The 17,682-nt window shown below is 36.6% G+C and overlaps 1 protein-coding gene across 1 annotated transcript; it reads left to right on the top strand.

The window, feature by feature from the left end:
• Window positions 1–402: 402 nt before the first annotated feature.
• On the top strand, window positions 403–16,255 carry tbxa2r (thromboxane A2 receptor). The gene is made up of 3 exons (XM_027159562.2): window positions 403–488; window positions 7,281–8,171; window positions 14,730–16,255. Exons 2-3 carry the CDS (start codon window positions 7,374–7,376, stop codon window positions 15,042–15,044), a joined length of 1,113 nt encoding a protein of 370 aa, XP_027015363.1. The 5' UTR covers window positions 403–488; window positions 7,281–7,373; the 3' UTR covers window positions 15,045–16,255.
• Window positions 16,256–17,682: the final 1,427 nt, after the last annotated feature.

Consider the following 17,682-nt stretch of genomic DNA (forward strand, 5'->3'; position numbering starts at 1 on the left):
TGTCCATGGTTTTGCATAAGAAACTACATCACTACACATTGCCCATTGGTTGAATGTATGCATTATAACCAATATTAATCGATAAATCCAAATTTTAAAATGAAAGAAAAAGGTGCTAACAGCTTTTGGTGCTAACAGTGAATCCTGTATGAGGTTGTTGAAATGTGACTGTATTACTAGTCACTGCTCATCACAATTACAATACCAAATAATAAATTAACACCAGAGCTATAAAAAAACAAATATATTTAATGTATTTTAATGTGTACATTATCATTATTTTGATTATTTAAATCCCAACAGTATTTTGAGTATTTGAATATAAATATATATTTATAAAACAGTTCTAGTAAATATTTGCGCTTTTTATGACCCTGTTGGCCTTCCATCCAGAGCATTCACGCCTAGTATAAAGGCGTGCTAGAGTTACAATAAGAAGCAACAAAGCCAGCAAACAAATGCTCTCCGGAGGAAGCTTCATCCGCAAGGTAATAATGATCCTGATTTACTTTAGGAGTAGTTTTAACTTCCTTCATTTTGTCGAAACGATTCCTGTTGTATTAAAACTTTGTGGGTTAAAGTTCTGTATAAAACAAAGGCATATTATACATTGCACTAAGTCTGATGTTATACTGTATGAACGTGTACAGTATGGGTGTATATGTGTAAAGGCAAGCATCTAAAATCAGTTGTAAGGGAAAAACAGATGAACTCACATGATTCAATCATTTGATTGTGTGTGACATAGCTTTTAAGTGTTTATCTATACAATTTAATATACTTTCAGTTTAGAAGGTTCCTTTCCTACTGATGTCATCCTGAGTAGTTATTCATACCAGATGGATTTCTTCTAAGTGGAACACTGACTTCTATTTTATTTCTATTCCGTGTTCTTAGTTAATGGGTCAATATGTGGAATGGAAAACTCGTGTAATAGGTTTGTAAGAGTCTAAACCTGGTTTTGAGATATTTTTGTTATACCTGTACATTTAGGGGCCCAAGCACCAAAGTCAACTAAGAGAGAATGTGTTAATAGAAAGCTCTATGGCTCCAAAAATATGATTTGAGAAAATGATTAATAATGTTTATTAAATTAATATACACTGAGAGTGTCAGTGGAATTTAATCTACAGTTAAGTCAAACTAAAGTCTAAGTCAGATTTTTGGATTTGTGACATTCTGACATACAATTCTAGTATAACACACAATAAGAGTGGTATTGTGAGGGGGGATGACCCAATCATAAACATTAGAGATAAAGGTATTTCTCTTTAGCTCCTAAAACAAAAGAGCAACTCCTTCATTTCTCACTCATTATTTTCTGAGGCAAAATTAATTCATATTATATAATGTGAAATCCATAAAAACATTGAAGTACAGTAATGGAGATGCAGACTCAAAGTCCCAGGATGCAATGAGACGGTTCTTCATCTGTTTAGAAAAAGATTTTCTTTTGTTTGTGAGTGAGTTTGGTCTTTGGCTTATTTGTTATGTCTTTATTGTGAGCATGCTGTTTTGACAAACAGATCCATCGTTAAAAGGGACGCCTGGTGCCAAAGTCTGCTCTTGTCCAGTAAACAGTGAATGGGCTTTTAGTCATGTTGCCAGACTTTTACCAAAAAAGGGAAAAAAATCTTGAAAACAAACATTTCACTACAAATAACGGAGTCATAACAAATGGTCCAGTCGCTACAACATTATAAATAATCAGATTTTCCTCTATATTTGCAGTGTGACATTTACTTTTCTAGTTTAGCACTGAAGACACAATGCTACAAACATGACCTGGTCAAGACCTGAATGTGTCTGAGTCTGAGTGTATGTGTATGTCTGATTGAGACAGATGTGCTAAATCAGTATCTGGATGAGTAGGGACTACATCCCATGGAATTTTAATGTAGATCCTGTGGATTGCTGTATTGTGACATTATCTACAATGGATAACTGTAAAAAATTTAAACATTTATTTATTTATTCATTTTAAAATATGTTAAAGATCTCTTAAATTTGCAAGTTTGTGTGATAAAAAATAAATCATTTGAGAACTTTTTTCACCCTCAATGTGAAATTAAACATGTAAAGATGGAAAAGAATTTAAACAAAAACATCTGATAATAACCTAGTAGCATAAATGTGCAACCATTACACTAATGTTCAGTTGAAACACCTTTTGATTTGACTTTTTAATCAATTTGGAATGACAAAGCCAGACCTGAATCCATCTAAAAATCTGGGTCGTGACCTGAAGCTGGCTTTGCAAAGGAGATGCATTTACAATTTGATGGATCTAGAATATTTTTGCAAGAAAACATGAGAGGATTTTGCCTCGTTAATATGTGCCATGTTATTAGATTCTTATCCAAAAAGAATGAGAGTGAAAAAAATTCAAAAGGTCCTTCCACTAAGTATTAGGAAATGCAACAGATGCAACTGGGTTATTGTTCCTTATATTTTCCCTCAAATGTTTCTGATTGCTTTTAATAAAGTGTTGTACATTGTACTTTCACATTGAGGCTGGAAAATGTTCTGACTTGATTTATCTTTTTCATTTCTTTATATCAGAAAAGCCTGCCATATAAAAACCTGTATAGACTTTTTATATCCATGGTAGGTCTGTTTTTATTTTTACAGATCACCTGTGGCCCATGATTTTCTTGCCCTCACACAGCTATATATATATATATATATATATATATATATATATATATATATATATATATATATATATATATATATATATATATATATATATATGAGTTTAGACATCCCTGTGTTAAGTTAATGCAAACCTATGAAGGAAATGCACTATTATAACATATATATAAAACATATTTAAAAGCACCACTATGCTTTAATCCTGTATTACCATCATTCAAGTTAATTTTATTTAAGTCAGAAACAGGTATAAGTGAACTGAGACTTCGGACAACAGCTAACATTTGGGTTTAGTTTCAGTTATACAACAAAGTCATAATATTGGGTTAAGGTTAGCTTGGGTGTTCTTTTTTTTAATAGCCACTATCTTATATTCATAATTGTTGATGTATGATGAATCATATAGTCTGTCACCTTTCTCCAGCTGACTAAAATGTGAATTGCAAGTGTTTTTACAAATACTGTATGTTGAACGTCACTGATGTTTATCTTGCCATTAATGTCGAGAAATGTGTTGATTTTTTATGTTTGTGCAAGTAGCTCATTAGCTCCTTGTAGCATACAATATACTCTCATCCCTGCTCAATAATTCAATTGTTCAATCAGACAATCATGAAACAGCAGAGGAATGTGCTTCAGGTTAATGTTTACATCAAAACATGGAAAAGATATGATGTCAATGACAGTGGCAAGGTTTTTGGTATATCTGGACAGGCTGGTTTCAGTATTTCAGAAACTCTTATCTCCTGGGGATCACCTTCAGACACAGAAAAATGTGTAAGGTTCACAAAGAGAAAACATCCAGAGTAAGCATTGGGTTTGCAGAAGGTCATCTTAGAATGTACAACATATGGAACCTTTAGGTGGATGGGCTACAACAGCCCACTGGACCCCACAGGATTTCACTTATGCCAGCCAAGAACAGGAATCTGAACAGGATGACAGTGCGCACAGGTCACCACGTATGGAATAAAAACACTGTCAATAATAATCGTACGTAATTCAAAGCATTTGTGTGTAAATTTTAATTTTGCGGAGTTGGATCCCAAAATTTACGGCCACGACAGTTTACAGATACGAGATTTTGTGTGTTTGTTCAAATACAACTCCAAAATGTACGACTATGACAGTTTACACACACAACGCTTGTTTTTACAACACCTCTTTTTCACACACGAAAACGGTCTGCGAAACAACTGTCAAAAATACGTCATCACGTTTACAGGCATTACTATCCGAGGGAAGATGAATCGATTCCATGAAGTGTGCAAGCGCCCCGCCCTCTTTTAAACCACTGGCGAAATGGCGGATCAGCAGCCAAGCGCTCACTCATCGTCAGTGTTGTATAAAGTATTAGAAAGCAATACTTGAGTAAAAGTACAAGTATCATACTAGAAAAAACCTTTGGTAGAAGTGAAAGTCACCTTTTAGAATACTACTCAAGTAAAAGTCTTAAAGTATCTGATATTTACTGTACTTAAGTATCAAAAGTCATTTTCTGATATTCAATGTACTTAAGTATTTGAAGTAAAAGTAAAATTTCAGTGATTTTCGGTAGGTATAAGAGCAGGGGCGGTTCTAGGGTTTCAACTTTAGGGGTTTTAGCCCTCAGTGAGAATTTAAAACAAGAAAAGTTTTATATTATATATTATATGACTACATAGTAAGCCAAAAGTTATGGTATTATTAAATGGCAAAAGTGGACACCAAAATTTTATGCGTGATGTAATGATGCCAGTCTTGAATCAAATCAGTTCATGTATGTGTGCATTCTCTACAAACAGTGTGTCCAATGAATGCAGTCATTAAAAAACAAATATTCACAAAGACCAAATTAATAAATGTTATTTTTATTTAGTATTGTATGGATAGTTTGCATTAATATTTTGTTTGTGCTACAACTCTGGTAATAAGAATAGTGAAATTTCACTGCATTTGGTTGCTGTATTTGCAGCTTTCCGATTAACGTTATACATTAACGCCTCCAGCTCTGACTGTGCGTGCACGCTGCGCGTACCTGTGCTTCTCCGTACAGCGTGCAATGCAATCTAGGAGTAGTGATTCACCAAACCTCTCTTATTGCAGTCACACACATTTCTTCTGATTCTATTTTGTAGTAACGAAGATGCTTAGTGGAAATATAACGGAGTAAAAGTATACATTTTATCTAGGAAAGTTGACATAAATTTTAATAGCGAAGTAAAGTACAGATATGTGACATTTCTACTTAAGTACAGTAACGAAGTGTTTTTACTCCTTTACATTACAACACTGCTCATCGTCTCAGGTAAGTTGGTTTTTCCTTCCAAATTCGGACATGTTTAAGGGTTAGATATCACTAATAACAGAGAGGAGTAATATTACAGAGATAGGTTAACTATAGTAAGTAAGATTAGCTCTCAGAGTAAGGTTACATTAGGTGCTTAAAGAATACAGCTGTTTAGGAGGTCATCACTGCAGTCTGTAGCGTGATGAGATAGGCCTACATAAAAGACACACACACACACACACACACACACACACACACACCTCACACCTAGCCATTTCCTGCTGCACTGACTGCCCATTTGACTTGGAGCTTCTTACTTGTGCTAACTGTCCACTGATATTGGACTGGTTCGCCATTTTCTGTTGTCCAACACTTAAGGTGTCGGTCAACATCGACACCAGATTCAGGGCTGAGTGCAAGATGTCACCTAATGGAACCTGATAAACAATAAAATATGACTTTAACACTTAAGCAGTGAACACATATTGTATGACCTGTGTATTCCAGTGCATGTACACAGCTGTTAGTAAGTTAACACTTAAAATTGCTAATTCTTTTATGTAGGCCTATCTCATCACGCTGCAGACTGCAGTGATGACCTCCTAAACAGCTGTATTCTTTAAGCACCTAATGTAACCTTACTCTGAGAGCTAATCTTACTATAGTTAACCTATCTCTGTAATATTACTCCTCTCTGTTATTAGTGATATCTAACCCTTAAACATGTCCGAATTTGGAAGGAAAAACCAACTTACCTGAGACGATGAGCAGTGTTGTAATGTAACGGAGTAAAAACACTTCGTTACTGTACTTAAGTAGAAATGTCACATATCTGTACTTTACTTCGCTATTAAAATTTATGTCAACTTTCCTAGATAAAATGTATACTTTTACTCCGTTATATTTCCACTAAGCATCTTCGTTACTACAAAATAGAATCAGAAGAAATGTGTGTGACTGCAATAAGAGAGGTTTGGTGAATCACTACTCCTAGATTGCATTGCACGCTGTACAGAGAAGCACAGGTACGCGCAGCGTGCACGCACAGTCAGAGCTGGAGGCGTTAATGTATAACATTAATTGGAAAGCTGCAAATACAGCAACCAAAAGCAGTGAAATTTCACTATTCTTATTACCAGAGTTGTAGCACAAACAACATATTAATGCAAACTATCCATACAATACTAAATAAAAATAACATTTATTGATTTGGTCTTTGTGAATATTTGTTTTTTAATGACTGCATTCATTGGACACGCTGTTTGTAGAGAATGCACACATACATGAACTGATTTGATTCAAGACTGGCATCATTACATCACGCATAAAATTTTGGTGTCCACTTTTGCCATTTAATAATACCATAACTTTTGGCTTACTATGTAGTCATATAATATATAATATAAAACTCTTCTTGTTTTAAATTCTCACTGAGGGCTAAAACCCCTAAAGATGAAACCCTAGAACCGCCCCTGCTCTTATACCTACCGAAAATCACTGAAATTTTACTTCAAATACTTAAGTACATTGAATATCAGAAAATGACTTTTGATACTTAAGTACAGTAAATATCAGATACTTTAAGACTTTTACTTGAGTAGTATTCTAAAAGGTGACTTTCACTTCTACCAAAGGTTTTTTCTAGTATGATACTTGTACTTTTACTCAAGTATTGCTTTCTAATACTTTATACAACACTGACGATGAGTGAGCGCTTGGCTGCTGATCCGCCATTTCGCCAGTGGTTTAAAAGAGGGCGGGGCGCTTGCACACTTCGTGGAATCGATTCATCTTCCCTCGGATAGTAATGCCTGTAAACGTGATGACATATTTTTGACAGTTGTTTCGCAGACCTTTTTCGTGTGTGAAAAAGAGGTGTTGTGAAAACAAACGTTGTGTGTGTAAACTGTCATAGTCGTACATTTTGGAGTTGTATTTGAACAAACACACAAAATCTCGTATCTGTAAACTGTCGTGGCCGTAAATTTTGGGATCCAACTCCGCAAAATTAAAATTTACACACAAATGCTTTGAATTACGTACGATTATTATTGACAGTGTTTTTATTCCATAACCACGAACAGGGTAGTTGAAGACTGGAAATACATGAACTAGCCCATCTGCTACCAGCCATGTCTCATTCAAATTCACTAAATTTACAACTTTTTTCAGCATTCTGATGATGTTAGGCTGATTTTATGCATTATGTTGGTGCCAGATAATTGACAGATTGGAGAATTGCATGATATGCATGTGTACTTCCCTAATAAACTGGTCAGTGAATGAATATAGAAGTGTTGACCCACAGATCATGCATAGGCTCAATTTTGATGATTATGTTTTTTGATTAATTTAGAAGATCTGGAGTTAAGCCCACAGGATGACATGATCACACAACCAAAAGGACAATTTTTAAAAAGCATCAAATAAAGCAAGTTGTGCCACCACGATGTCACTCCACCCAAGCAATGAGACTTTAAACCTTTCCTACTGTTTTTCAATAAACAGACCTCCTTTCAGAGTCAACCACACCATCGCTTCGGCCTACTACTCAGGCGTGCTCTGTGTGCTGGGTCTCAGCTCTAATCTGTTCGCCTTTATTGTACTGGTCAAGTCCTTCAAGCAAACACACAGCCGGTCTCGCTCATCCTTTCTTATATTTCTGGGGGGTCTGGTGATTACAGACTTCATGGGCCTGCTGGTCACTGGAGCCATTGTAGTCTCTTTCCACATCACAGGCTTCAAATGGATGGAAATAGATCCTTACTGTCACTTCTGCAACTTCATGGGCATGTCTATGGTGTTCTATGGCCTGTGTCCTCTCCTTTTGAGTGCCACAATGGCCGTGGAACGATTCGTAGGCATCACTTGTCCATTTGCACGCTCCACCAACAAGTCAAAGAGCAGAGTGTATGCCATGGTGGGCAGCGTGTGGGTGATGGCCGGGTGTATCAGCCTCTTGCCTTCACTCGGTCTGGGCAGTTACCACCTCCAGATGCCAGGTTCATGGTGCTTCCTGAACATCAGCTCTTTCCCCCTGGATATGGCCTTCTGCCTGGTGTTCTCACTGGTTGGGCTAACATCTCTGGCTGTGTCCTTCATCCTAAACACAGTAAGCGTGGTCACCTTGCTGAGGGTCTGCTGTGGACAGGACTCCGCTCAGCGTCGGAGAGACCATGAGGTGGAGATGATGGTACAGCTCATCCTTATCATGGTCATTGCATCCATCTGCTGGTATCCACTGCTGGTAAGTGTGTGACTGTGTAAAATGAATGTGTGGTGTATTTTTTTATCTTTGTGGAGTCTAAAGTTTTACTTGCTTTGCATAAGAACTAAAACAGAAAAGGAGAGGAATGTTTATTAACTCTCTAGAGAGAGACAGTCTAGAGATTCATCTAAAATATGACTAAAATATAATTTCCTTTATATAATAAAGGAAGGGATCAGTAAAAAAAAAAAAAAGAGAGAATGTGCTGGATTTCATATAAGCATTTAGACAAAAAATTTGGTGTTCATGGAGATCACATGAATTCAGAAAAATACGCATCTTATTTATGCTTCTGAGTATATGTATATTTATGCATACAAAGGCTATAGCTACGTTATATAAATTGCATGGATTAGTGCACTTTTCTATATGGAGTATACTTTCTAATTTAAATTGCTTATTTTATTATGTTTAAAGCATTTAGCAGATGCCTTTTTCCAGTTATACCTATAGTGCTTTGTGGTGTCTATCCTCATGCTAGTCTACTAGGTCAGGAACTAAGTATACCTACAAGAACATTCTGAAAAAATGGGGTTGAAGAAACAGTCATTTTGTATTATGGTCATTAATATAAAGAATATAAAAAATATAGAAAGCAAGCCAAAATAAATACATAAATTAATCAAACTAAAATTACAAATGAAACTAATAATTTAATTATGACAAAAGAAATGCCACTGTATTAAAGGAGGAGACGCCTCAGCTGACGGAAGGTTTATTGCCCACTTACTGTTATTAAACAGATTAAAATATTTTTATTAGTGCTGAACGATTTAGGGAAAATGTCATATTGCGATTATTGAGGTCAATATTGTGATTGCGATATGCAATTGCGATATAATAAACAAATGGTATCACGAGTCAACTTGCTTGGTTCTCAAGGAAAATGCACAAACAGATTACTGATAATGCTGAAATTTGTATTTCTAAACTCAAACTAGCAACAACAACAAACAAATGCAAAACGTTTTCAAATTAAAATATAAAATAACACATTAATGCTGATTTATGAAAAGCCTAAGATCAAAACTGTAGGTGTACATATATATATAAATTAAATTACCAACTTAATGCAAGTTATACATGGTATTGCACACACTATTATTGATAATATTTGGAGCAATATTACATGTAATTGGTAAACTTGATTTCCTTACATATACATTTGCTTTTAAGCCTAATTATTAATTATGATTATGATGTGATTGTGACAGGGGAAGAAGTTTCAGGTTGGGGGTGCTGAGTTTTTTCTGTCACCACTTTTGAATAAGAAACAATATCAAGGCTATAAAACTTGTCAAAACTCCGCGAATCACGAAAGTATCAGTGAGAAGTTGAGAACACTCGTTTAAACAGTGCATACACTCGAACTTGACTGCACATCACATTTTTTACTTTATTGATACTGCTTTTAATGTAAAGACCGGTCATCGGGACATAAGCTGTCATGTACAATAAAAGCGCCTGTGCCGCGACAGGAAATATCATTTAACACAAAAAGGACTTGCCCTTAGGTTTTTTTGGGGTTTTTTTTTTGAGCAGCGTGTGGACGAATTCTTTCTACTACTATTTTATTTCATGATAACAGACCGCTGCTAAATATAACACACCGTTGCCTTGAAAAACAGAGCGTTGGAATGGACACACAGGATTCTAACCATAGACACGAAGCGCACTATTTTCTTTAGCGGAAGCAATACAATTGTTCAGTAGTTTCGTGTTGCAGCCACAGGCGTATGAGACCTGTAACTTGAGCAACAGCGCGAAGCCGCGATTGATCGCTTGACTGCTGATCCGCCATTTCGGCGGAAATGATTTAAAAGAAGGCGGTGCGCATGCGCACTTCGTGGAATCGATTCATCTTCCCTCGGATAGTAATGCCTGTGAACGTGATGTCGTATTTTTGACAGTTGTTTCACAGACCGTTTTCGTGTGTGAAAAAGAGGTGTTGTGAAAACAAACGTTGTGTGTGTAAACTCTCATAGTCATACATTTTGGAGTTGTATTTGAACAAACACACAAAATCTCGTATCTGTAAACTGTCGTGGCTGTAAATTTTGGGATCCAACTCCGCAAAATTAAAATTTACACACAAATGCTTTGAATTACGTACGATTATTATTGACAGTGTTTTTATACCATACGAACTCGTTCTGAATATTTTAAAGGAGTAACAGCTGATGAAAAAGCAGAGACAATTGTAGACGAAAATGAAGAGAGATTTTATCTTAGTTTTTATTTTATACAAAACATTTGTGTCTCGTCTTTTTTTCGTGAACAATAATGCATGTTAATTTAGTCTTAGTCAGCTTTTCTGGACAGTGGTGCAGTCTTGTCATCGTCTCGTCTTAGTCATGATAAAAAAGGTTGTTGACGAACATATTTCGTCTCGTCTCGTCTGACGAAATTAACACTACATATAACAGAGGTAGCATTTTTTCTGGCCACCAGTTCAGTGTCCGTCTGCTCGGCATCCATCTTCACCCGTTCCGCACTGCACACCGGAAAAAGTCACGACATGACCATACGCGCCACACGTGCCCCTGCCTAAACTGAAACTCACTGGTCTTTTTTTATTAGCAGATAGCGGTGTAGTGTATGAAATAGGCACTTGAACTTTTATGGAATATTATAGATATTACCACGTGCAAAATAAGTGTGTTGTAAAGAGCATGCGTATATGCTGCTAAGTACAAAGAAAATATTTTTTTTCCAAAAGATTTGTAAATCCAGCTGAAATTTATTTTCAGGTCGGCTTACATGCATATTTACACTTTAGTAAAATATTAATGAATGAAATTGATCATTGATAAGAAAATACATTTCAACATTTGCAAAAGTGTTTGCTCCTTCCTTTGGAGATCATGGATATAAATTCAATGTCACGGCCATCCATGTCCACCAGTACAAGAGAGCATCTCTGTGTACTCACATGTTATATGCTCTATCAGCTTATTCATTTGGAAGTGGGTTCATAGCACTTTCCTCCAAGTGTGTTCTACCACTTTGGAAAATATACAGTCTGTGATACAATCAGCTCGCTTCATTGCTTCCACTTCTTCTGGCTGATGAGTGGGAATTGGCCATGGCCAAATTAGGGAGAAAGTCCCAAAAAAAGCAACAATTTAGACTACAAAGAAAAAAAAAAAAAATTCAATTCAATTCAAGTTTATTTGTATAGCGCTTTTTACAATAGACATTGTCTCAATTTAGATTGACTACAACTACAAATATTTATGGGAAAATATCAGGGCTTTATTCCTGAAAGGTTACTTATTCATTTCTGCTTAGTACCCACTGTAGTATCTCCAGTTCACCGTAGGAATATGCAAGTCTGTATTTCAACTGGGAGAAGAGAGTTTTTTTGCAGGATTTTGGTTTTACAGAAAGTTTTATTATATATAACAAGTTTATAAGTTTTATTGTAATATTCAGTGGCATCACTGTTGTAATTTCTTCTACACTATTTTTGGTGGACACATCCTTGATTTGGATCTGTGTATAGAGCAAAATATAATTACAGTATCAGTCAGAAATTTGTATTTGTATCAAATGCTGCCATGATGGTGTACACTGTGTGTTTATTAATCATTTAAACTGTATACAAAACAAGGATATTTTATATAAATCACAATGATGGCATTAAATTAAATTTAGCGTGATTTTGGCTCCTTACTTTCTCGTTAAACAGCACACTGTGAGAAGACTGCATTCAGGAAATGTGCTGTGCTCTGGAAGTGCAGCGGCCTAATTATGTTGAATGCTGATAAGCCACCACTGGAAGAATCCTATCCGGTGGTGGACAGCACAGGAAGTAAACCCCTGGATACCGAGCGCTCATGCATCACGTTAAATAGTCGTATGTGCACTTGAAATGTCTATAACTAAGCCCACATTTGAAAATGTTAATCAAATCAACTACAGTCTAGTTAATAGTTCATTCTAAACTAATATATACAAATATATTTCACTAAAGAGCACATACACAACTGTGAGGATAGAGGAGACCTACATATTTTAGTAGGGCTTCTCTGTACACTGCATGTTCATGGTTCATGGTAGTGTTATATTAATCAGCCTACAAATGAACGCCTCATTGTTTTGTTTTCTGCGGTCAATGGCATTTCATGCATTTGGACTGTAACTGCTTAAAATATTTAGTATTCAAAAGCATCTGAATCTTATTCTAGCATTTTACACAGCTGTTGAAAGCTGAAAATGTGAATTCCCTCTTGGGATCTTTTTACTCTATTCATACAGTATGCCCCAATTACAGTAAAAAAATCAGCCTCATCTGTGAGTTTGGATGAATCACAGAATTTTGGTCAAAATAATCACTCATTGTTCACCCCAGGCATCAATGCTGTGTATTAAGGATATTTCTAGGCAATGACCAACCTACTTTTCCTCCCTCTAGTCCTTTCAACTTTTTCTCTGTGTTCAATTCAAGTTTCAATTTCAATTCAAGTTTATTTGTACAGCGCTTTTTACAATGGGCTTTGTCTCAAAGCAGCTTTACAGAACATAAACATAGAACAGAAGGTAAACGTAAGGAAAAATATAGAGAATTAATATAGTAAATAATTCAAGATATATATAGTGCACAGTGTGTATGTATGTATGTATGTATGTATGTATGTATGTATGTATGTATGTATGTATGTACGTACGTATGTATGTATATGCATTTATCCCCAATGAGCAAGTCTTAGGTGACTCAGGCAGCAGTGGCAAGGAAAAACTCCCTTAAATTGGTAAGGAAGAAACCTTCAGAGGAACCGGACTCAAAGGGGACCCATCCTCATATGAGTGATACTAGAGGGTGTGATTACAAATATACAGTCAAACAAAGTGTGTTGTGGATAAAACAGCTGAGGGAACTGAAGTGGTTTGTCTATGACATTTTAGAAAGCTTTGTCATTAGCATTGTGGATAATGAAAACCATCAGGAAATGTGTGTCCCAAGAAGGCCAACACAGTGGAATTTCCTGGAATTGACTAACATTGTTTCCCCGGACAGATTTACATTCTGAAGACTGTTTTATCTGCTGATGCTGTCGACCCATATTTTGTTCTCTTGTGCCTTCGAATGGCCACCGTCAATCAGATATTCGACCCCTGGATTTACATCCTCTGTCAGAAGTCTAGACTGAGGCGAGTAGATTCCAGATGAATCCAGATTAACAACTAGCAATGATTCCTGGTTAACTGACTGAATTGAGATAAAACCAACAGAAGCGAATCAAAATGTCTCCCTTGCTAGCTGCGAGCATATTGGCTAGGCCAGGGGTCTTCATTATTATCCACAGAGGCCCAGTGTATCTGCAGAGAGTTTACTTGATAGTTAACTGGAGACCAATCTGAACTGATTTAACAAGTAAAGACAAGAATGAGAGGTTGGTAGGAATGAAAACCTGCAACCACACCAGTCTATTGTGGGTAATATTGAAGATTGCTGGGCTAAGCTGCAGTGCCTGTCGGCTTTTACTTGAGCTTACATTTCTTAAAATGTTTCTGAAAGCGTCTAAACAATAATACTTTATAACTAATTTTATAACTCATTATGCTTTTAACCTCCATTTCAGCATTGTGTGCACGTGTAAAATTAGACCAGTAATTACAAGTAATTACAAAAAAAGGAAATTATTAAATAAGCACATTAATAATGACCACACTTTTTGACTTGTTTGTCTATGTACTGTTGGTAAATAGACTGCTATCTTACCACAAATGATCTAACAATCACACAAAATATATCTTTAGGGTGAGGATAACACACCCTTAAATTCCATTCCCTGTGTAACATTGCCTTCCAATATATGGCAAAGCCCTGCCATCTAAAATATACATTTTCAGTTGTTTGCAGAAAGTGATGTGGACAATAACAGTCCACTTTGAAACCTTTATATAAAAATGGAAGGCAGTACAGTAATGCAACAGGTTGCATTGCTGCCTCACAGCTCCAGGGTCCTTAGTTCAATCCTGAACCTGGATTACTCTCACATGCTCTCACTGTCTGTGTAGTTTTTCTTCAGGTTCTCATTATGTTTCCACTTGACACGCTGATACAGTAGGACGATTGTCTACCTAAAATTGTGCATAGATGAGAATGCATGTGTCTGAATCCATGATGGCCTTTCAGCTGCTTATTCTGATGGAAAGCATCATATGGCCGTGTGTATAAAAAGCTATTTAAGAGCAACTGAGCTTTAACCTTCAGCCTAAATGTGTTAAACAGTTTCTCATGACTATGAGTGTATCTGTGTTATTTCATGCAGTTGGTACCAGCTGCTGTTGGGAATTACATAACAAGCAGAGCTCAAGGAACATCATATCTCAACCTGAATGAGAGAGTTTAATGGAGACTTAAATGTGCATGAGTGCTTGCTGTAGTGATTTGCATGCATGCATGTGAACTGCTCTGTAGTTGTCCTGCATGATTATACTTAAAGATTCTTTACAAGTGTATTCTCTCTGTAGATCCAATTAATCTATCTCTATCCATTTTTTGATTTTTCTCTATTTCAATGTATGTAGGTGTTTATTACACAGACAGTCTTGTCTACATCAAAGCCAGACATCCCAAAACTGTTGCTCTACATTCGCTTTGCTACCTGGAACCAGATCCTGGACCCCTGGGTCTACATCCTCTTCCGTCGTTCCGTACTGAAGCGGGTCTATACACGCATGGACTGGTCTCGTGGCTCCAGCCTTAGCAGATCTTCAGCCACCTCCATGCACAGACTCACTCGTGCCTCTATAGCACAGCCTGAGAGTCCCACCGTGCAAATAGAGGAACCACAGCGGAAAGATGTTTTATTGTCAAAGCACAGAAATTCTTCTCCTTCTTGAGCAAAACTCAGTTCTTTTGGTTTTTAAAGCTTTAGGAGTAATTTCTGTTTGTGTAAAGTCTGATGTAACATGAGTTTTAAACAGTTCATCCTTCTTTCATGGCTACATGTATTAATATTTAGATCACGTTTGTTAACGCTGCCCTTACCAATAGAGACTTTTAATAGTCTAGTTTAATTTGATTTGTATAGCATCTTTGAATGAGATCCAGATCTTTGATAAGGAAAAATAAATCTGTGAATTGGCATGAGAAAGAAAGCTAGAGAGAAGCCAGTTGTTTTTTTTTAATGTACTCTGTTCTACAGAAACATTTTGTTTTGTTATATATAAATTGATTTGTGATTTTGACATTTCACTTGTGTGTAGATGAACAAAGTACTGGTTGTTGTGATGAGTTTATTTCAACAGGTTTAGCTATAAAATAAACCTGTGTGAAATCAAGGGATAATATCTGGGATAATAGTCTTTTGGGAATGGCAGAATGACATTAGGCAGGATTCAAATTTTTATAGTACATATTAATTTTCCTGCCACTTTAAATATTACAGGTGTAGATAAGTTCCTAGGATAACTTACTTGCTTAAGTAAAAGCAACTATATAAAATAGCTTGGTTTAAAATGCCAAAACGTTGGCAAAATGGATCCTGACAAACTGCATACTTTTATAGTATTTATAATGGAACAACCTTTTCTAATTCAACAGTCAAATCTGATAAACCATATGGATAGACATCTGTTACACTTTACAAGCAAATCAAAATCAATCCATCTGCCAGAAACTCCCAGAACCTGCTTGCTCCCCAGTCTCTGCCAGTCAACTTCACAGAGGTTTACAGGTTTACTAATCACTCTCTCTTGTAGCTCATTAGTGTATGTGCATATATTCACTCAATTCAAGCTGCTTCTGTGCCAAGTGTTGTTTGTGTTTTTTGCCTGCTGTTCTGAGCCTTTTGTTTTGTTGGGTTTATTTCAATATATCTTTTATTTTATACCACGAGATCTTATACACTGGCCAGAATGTGTTGATTTATATTCTCTAACAAATTCCTTTATGAAATAAAATATATACTTTTTTATTGCATTTATTGTAATACATTATTGTTTCTAGTAACAGCTCATTCCTGGAATGGTAGTATGGTGGATATGCAATTAATCTAATGTCAAAGTTTTGTTATTTCAAAAATAAAAACATATACTTATTGATACTTGGATTTCTTCTATACAGAGGCTTTTATTTCCTATTCGCTGATGAAGTCTCCAGGCACAGAATGATTTGTGAGTGCTTTACTAACTTCACAATAGAGAAAAAATAGAAGCTAGTTAGGGAGTATATTTCTTTCTCATATGCACTCTGACAGTGAATGTAGAAAAACCTGCTTTTTGCTTTGATGCGTTTCCAAAATAGGTGTCTTAAGAGATTAAACTTGTACACTGGCAGTTACAAATCTGTATACAGTACACTGTGGGAGTTCAAGTTAAATAATATTGTTTGTGTGTGTGGCATGTATAAACCTGTCCATGATATCCTGTACAAGCTTTGAGAGAAACATTCAGGAATATAGCCTATAAAATACAGCCTGTAAGACTATTATTGTACACATGCAAATAATGAGCAGAATGTTTGAATAGTTGAATTATGTTTAGAAAACCAATCTATACTGAGGACACTAGAAAAGAATATTTTTATTTTTTAATACTTATATTTTACACAAAAAGGTTATATTTTTATTTTGAGAAGCCATATTCTAAATGAGATATAAATGAGTCAACTAAGAGATATTTGTGATTTTTTTTCTGTACTGGAAAAAAAGATCTAACTGGAATAGGCCAAGTCAGAACACTGTGGATCTGGAACACAGACTTTAAAACCTAAAAAGGAAGAATGAATGTAGCTGTCAGCCTTTAAAAGTGTGCACTAGTTTGCCCAGCTGGAACATCTGCATCGCTTTCCGCCCATCAACACAGAGAAGCGTCTCCGGAGTACTAGACACTTCCGGACTGCAGTTCCCACAATTCCCGCACCGGGGCTAATTACACAGCCAGCTGTAGCCAATTTCCCACGCTACTTAAGCGCTCTTGAACTTGACCCCGGTGCGAAGTCTTGATTTGCTTTTGCAGTCAGTCTGAGCGTTTTCCATGTTTGTTTCCTGTTCTGGTTTTTTGACTCTGTTCCTGTCTTTGGTTTCTCGATTGTTTGCTGCCTGTCCTGACCTTTTTGCCTGTTTCCTGTTTACGATTCCTGCCTGTACTACGTTGTTGTGTTTGCCTGCCCTGAACGTGCCTGTTTTGTCTACGATTAATAAAAAGCTGCAAATTGATCATCAGCCTTACGACGCCTCGTTATAGGAGACTTCGCCGCAGAACGATCCAGCAGCCATCCTCCAGCTCGCGACGGAACTCTCCGCCCAGGCCAAGCAGCTCGCCGGCCACCATCAGCAGCTAACTCAGCTTACTGCGCTCACCGGAGAGCTCGCCACGGAGCTACAGAATCTGCGAGGGACCGCCGGGGCGACGAGCAGCGCGCCTCTGCCAGAACCTCTTCCAACTGCCACATATACCACCCCCGCGGTCGCTGGTCCTTTGGCTCACCTTCTCGGACAACTTCAACAGAGACCCCGGGAGGTGTAGAGGCTTCCTG

Source organism: Tachysurus fulvidraco, chromosome 2, assembly GCF_022655615.1.
Source record: "Tachysurus fulvidraco isolate hzauxx_2018 chromosome 2, HZAU_PFXX_2.0, whole genome shotgun sequence".
Taxonomy (NCBI): Eukaryota; Metazoa; Chordata; class Actinopteri; order Siluriformes; family Bagridae; genus Tachysurus; species Tachysurus fulvidraco.

Bases quoted from the DNA above. Each gene is read 5' to 3' on its own strand.
- tbxa2r (XM_027159562.2), top strand. From the start codon at position 7,374: ATGTCACTCCACCCAAGCAATGAGACTTTAAACCTTTCCTACTGTTTT. The intron at 8,172-14,729 runs GTAAGTGTGTGA...CAATGTATGTAG, and splicing joins TCTGCTGGTATCCACTGCTG to GTGTTTATTACACAGACAGT.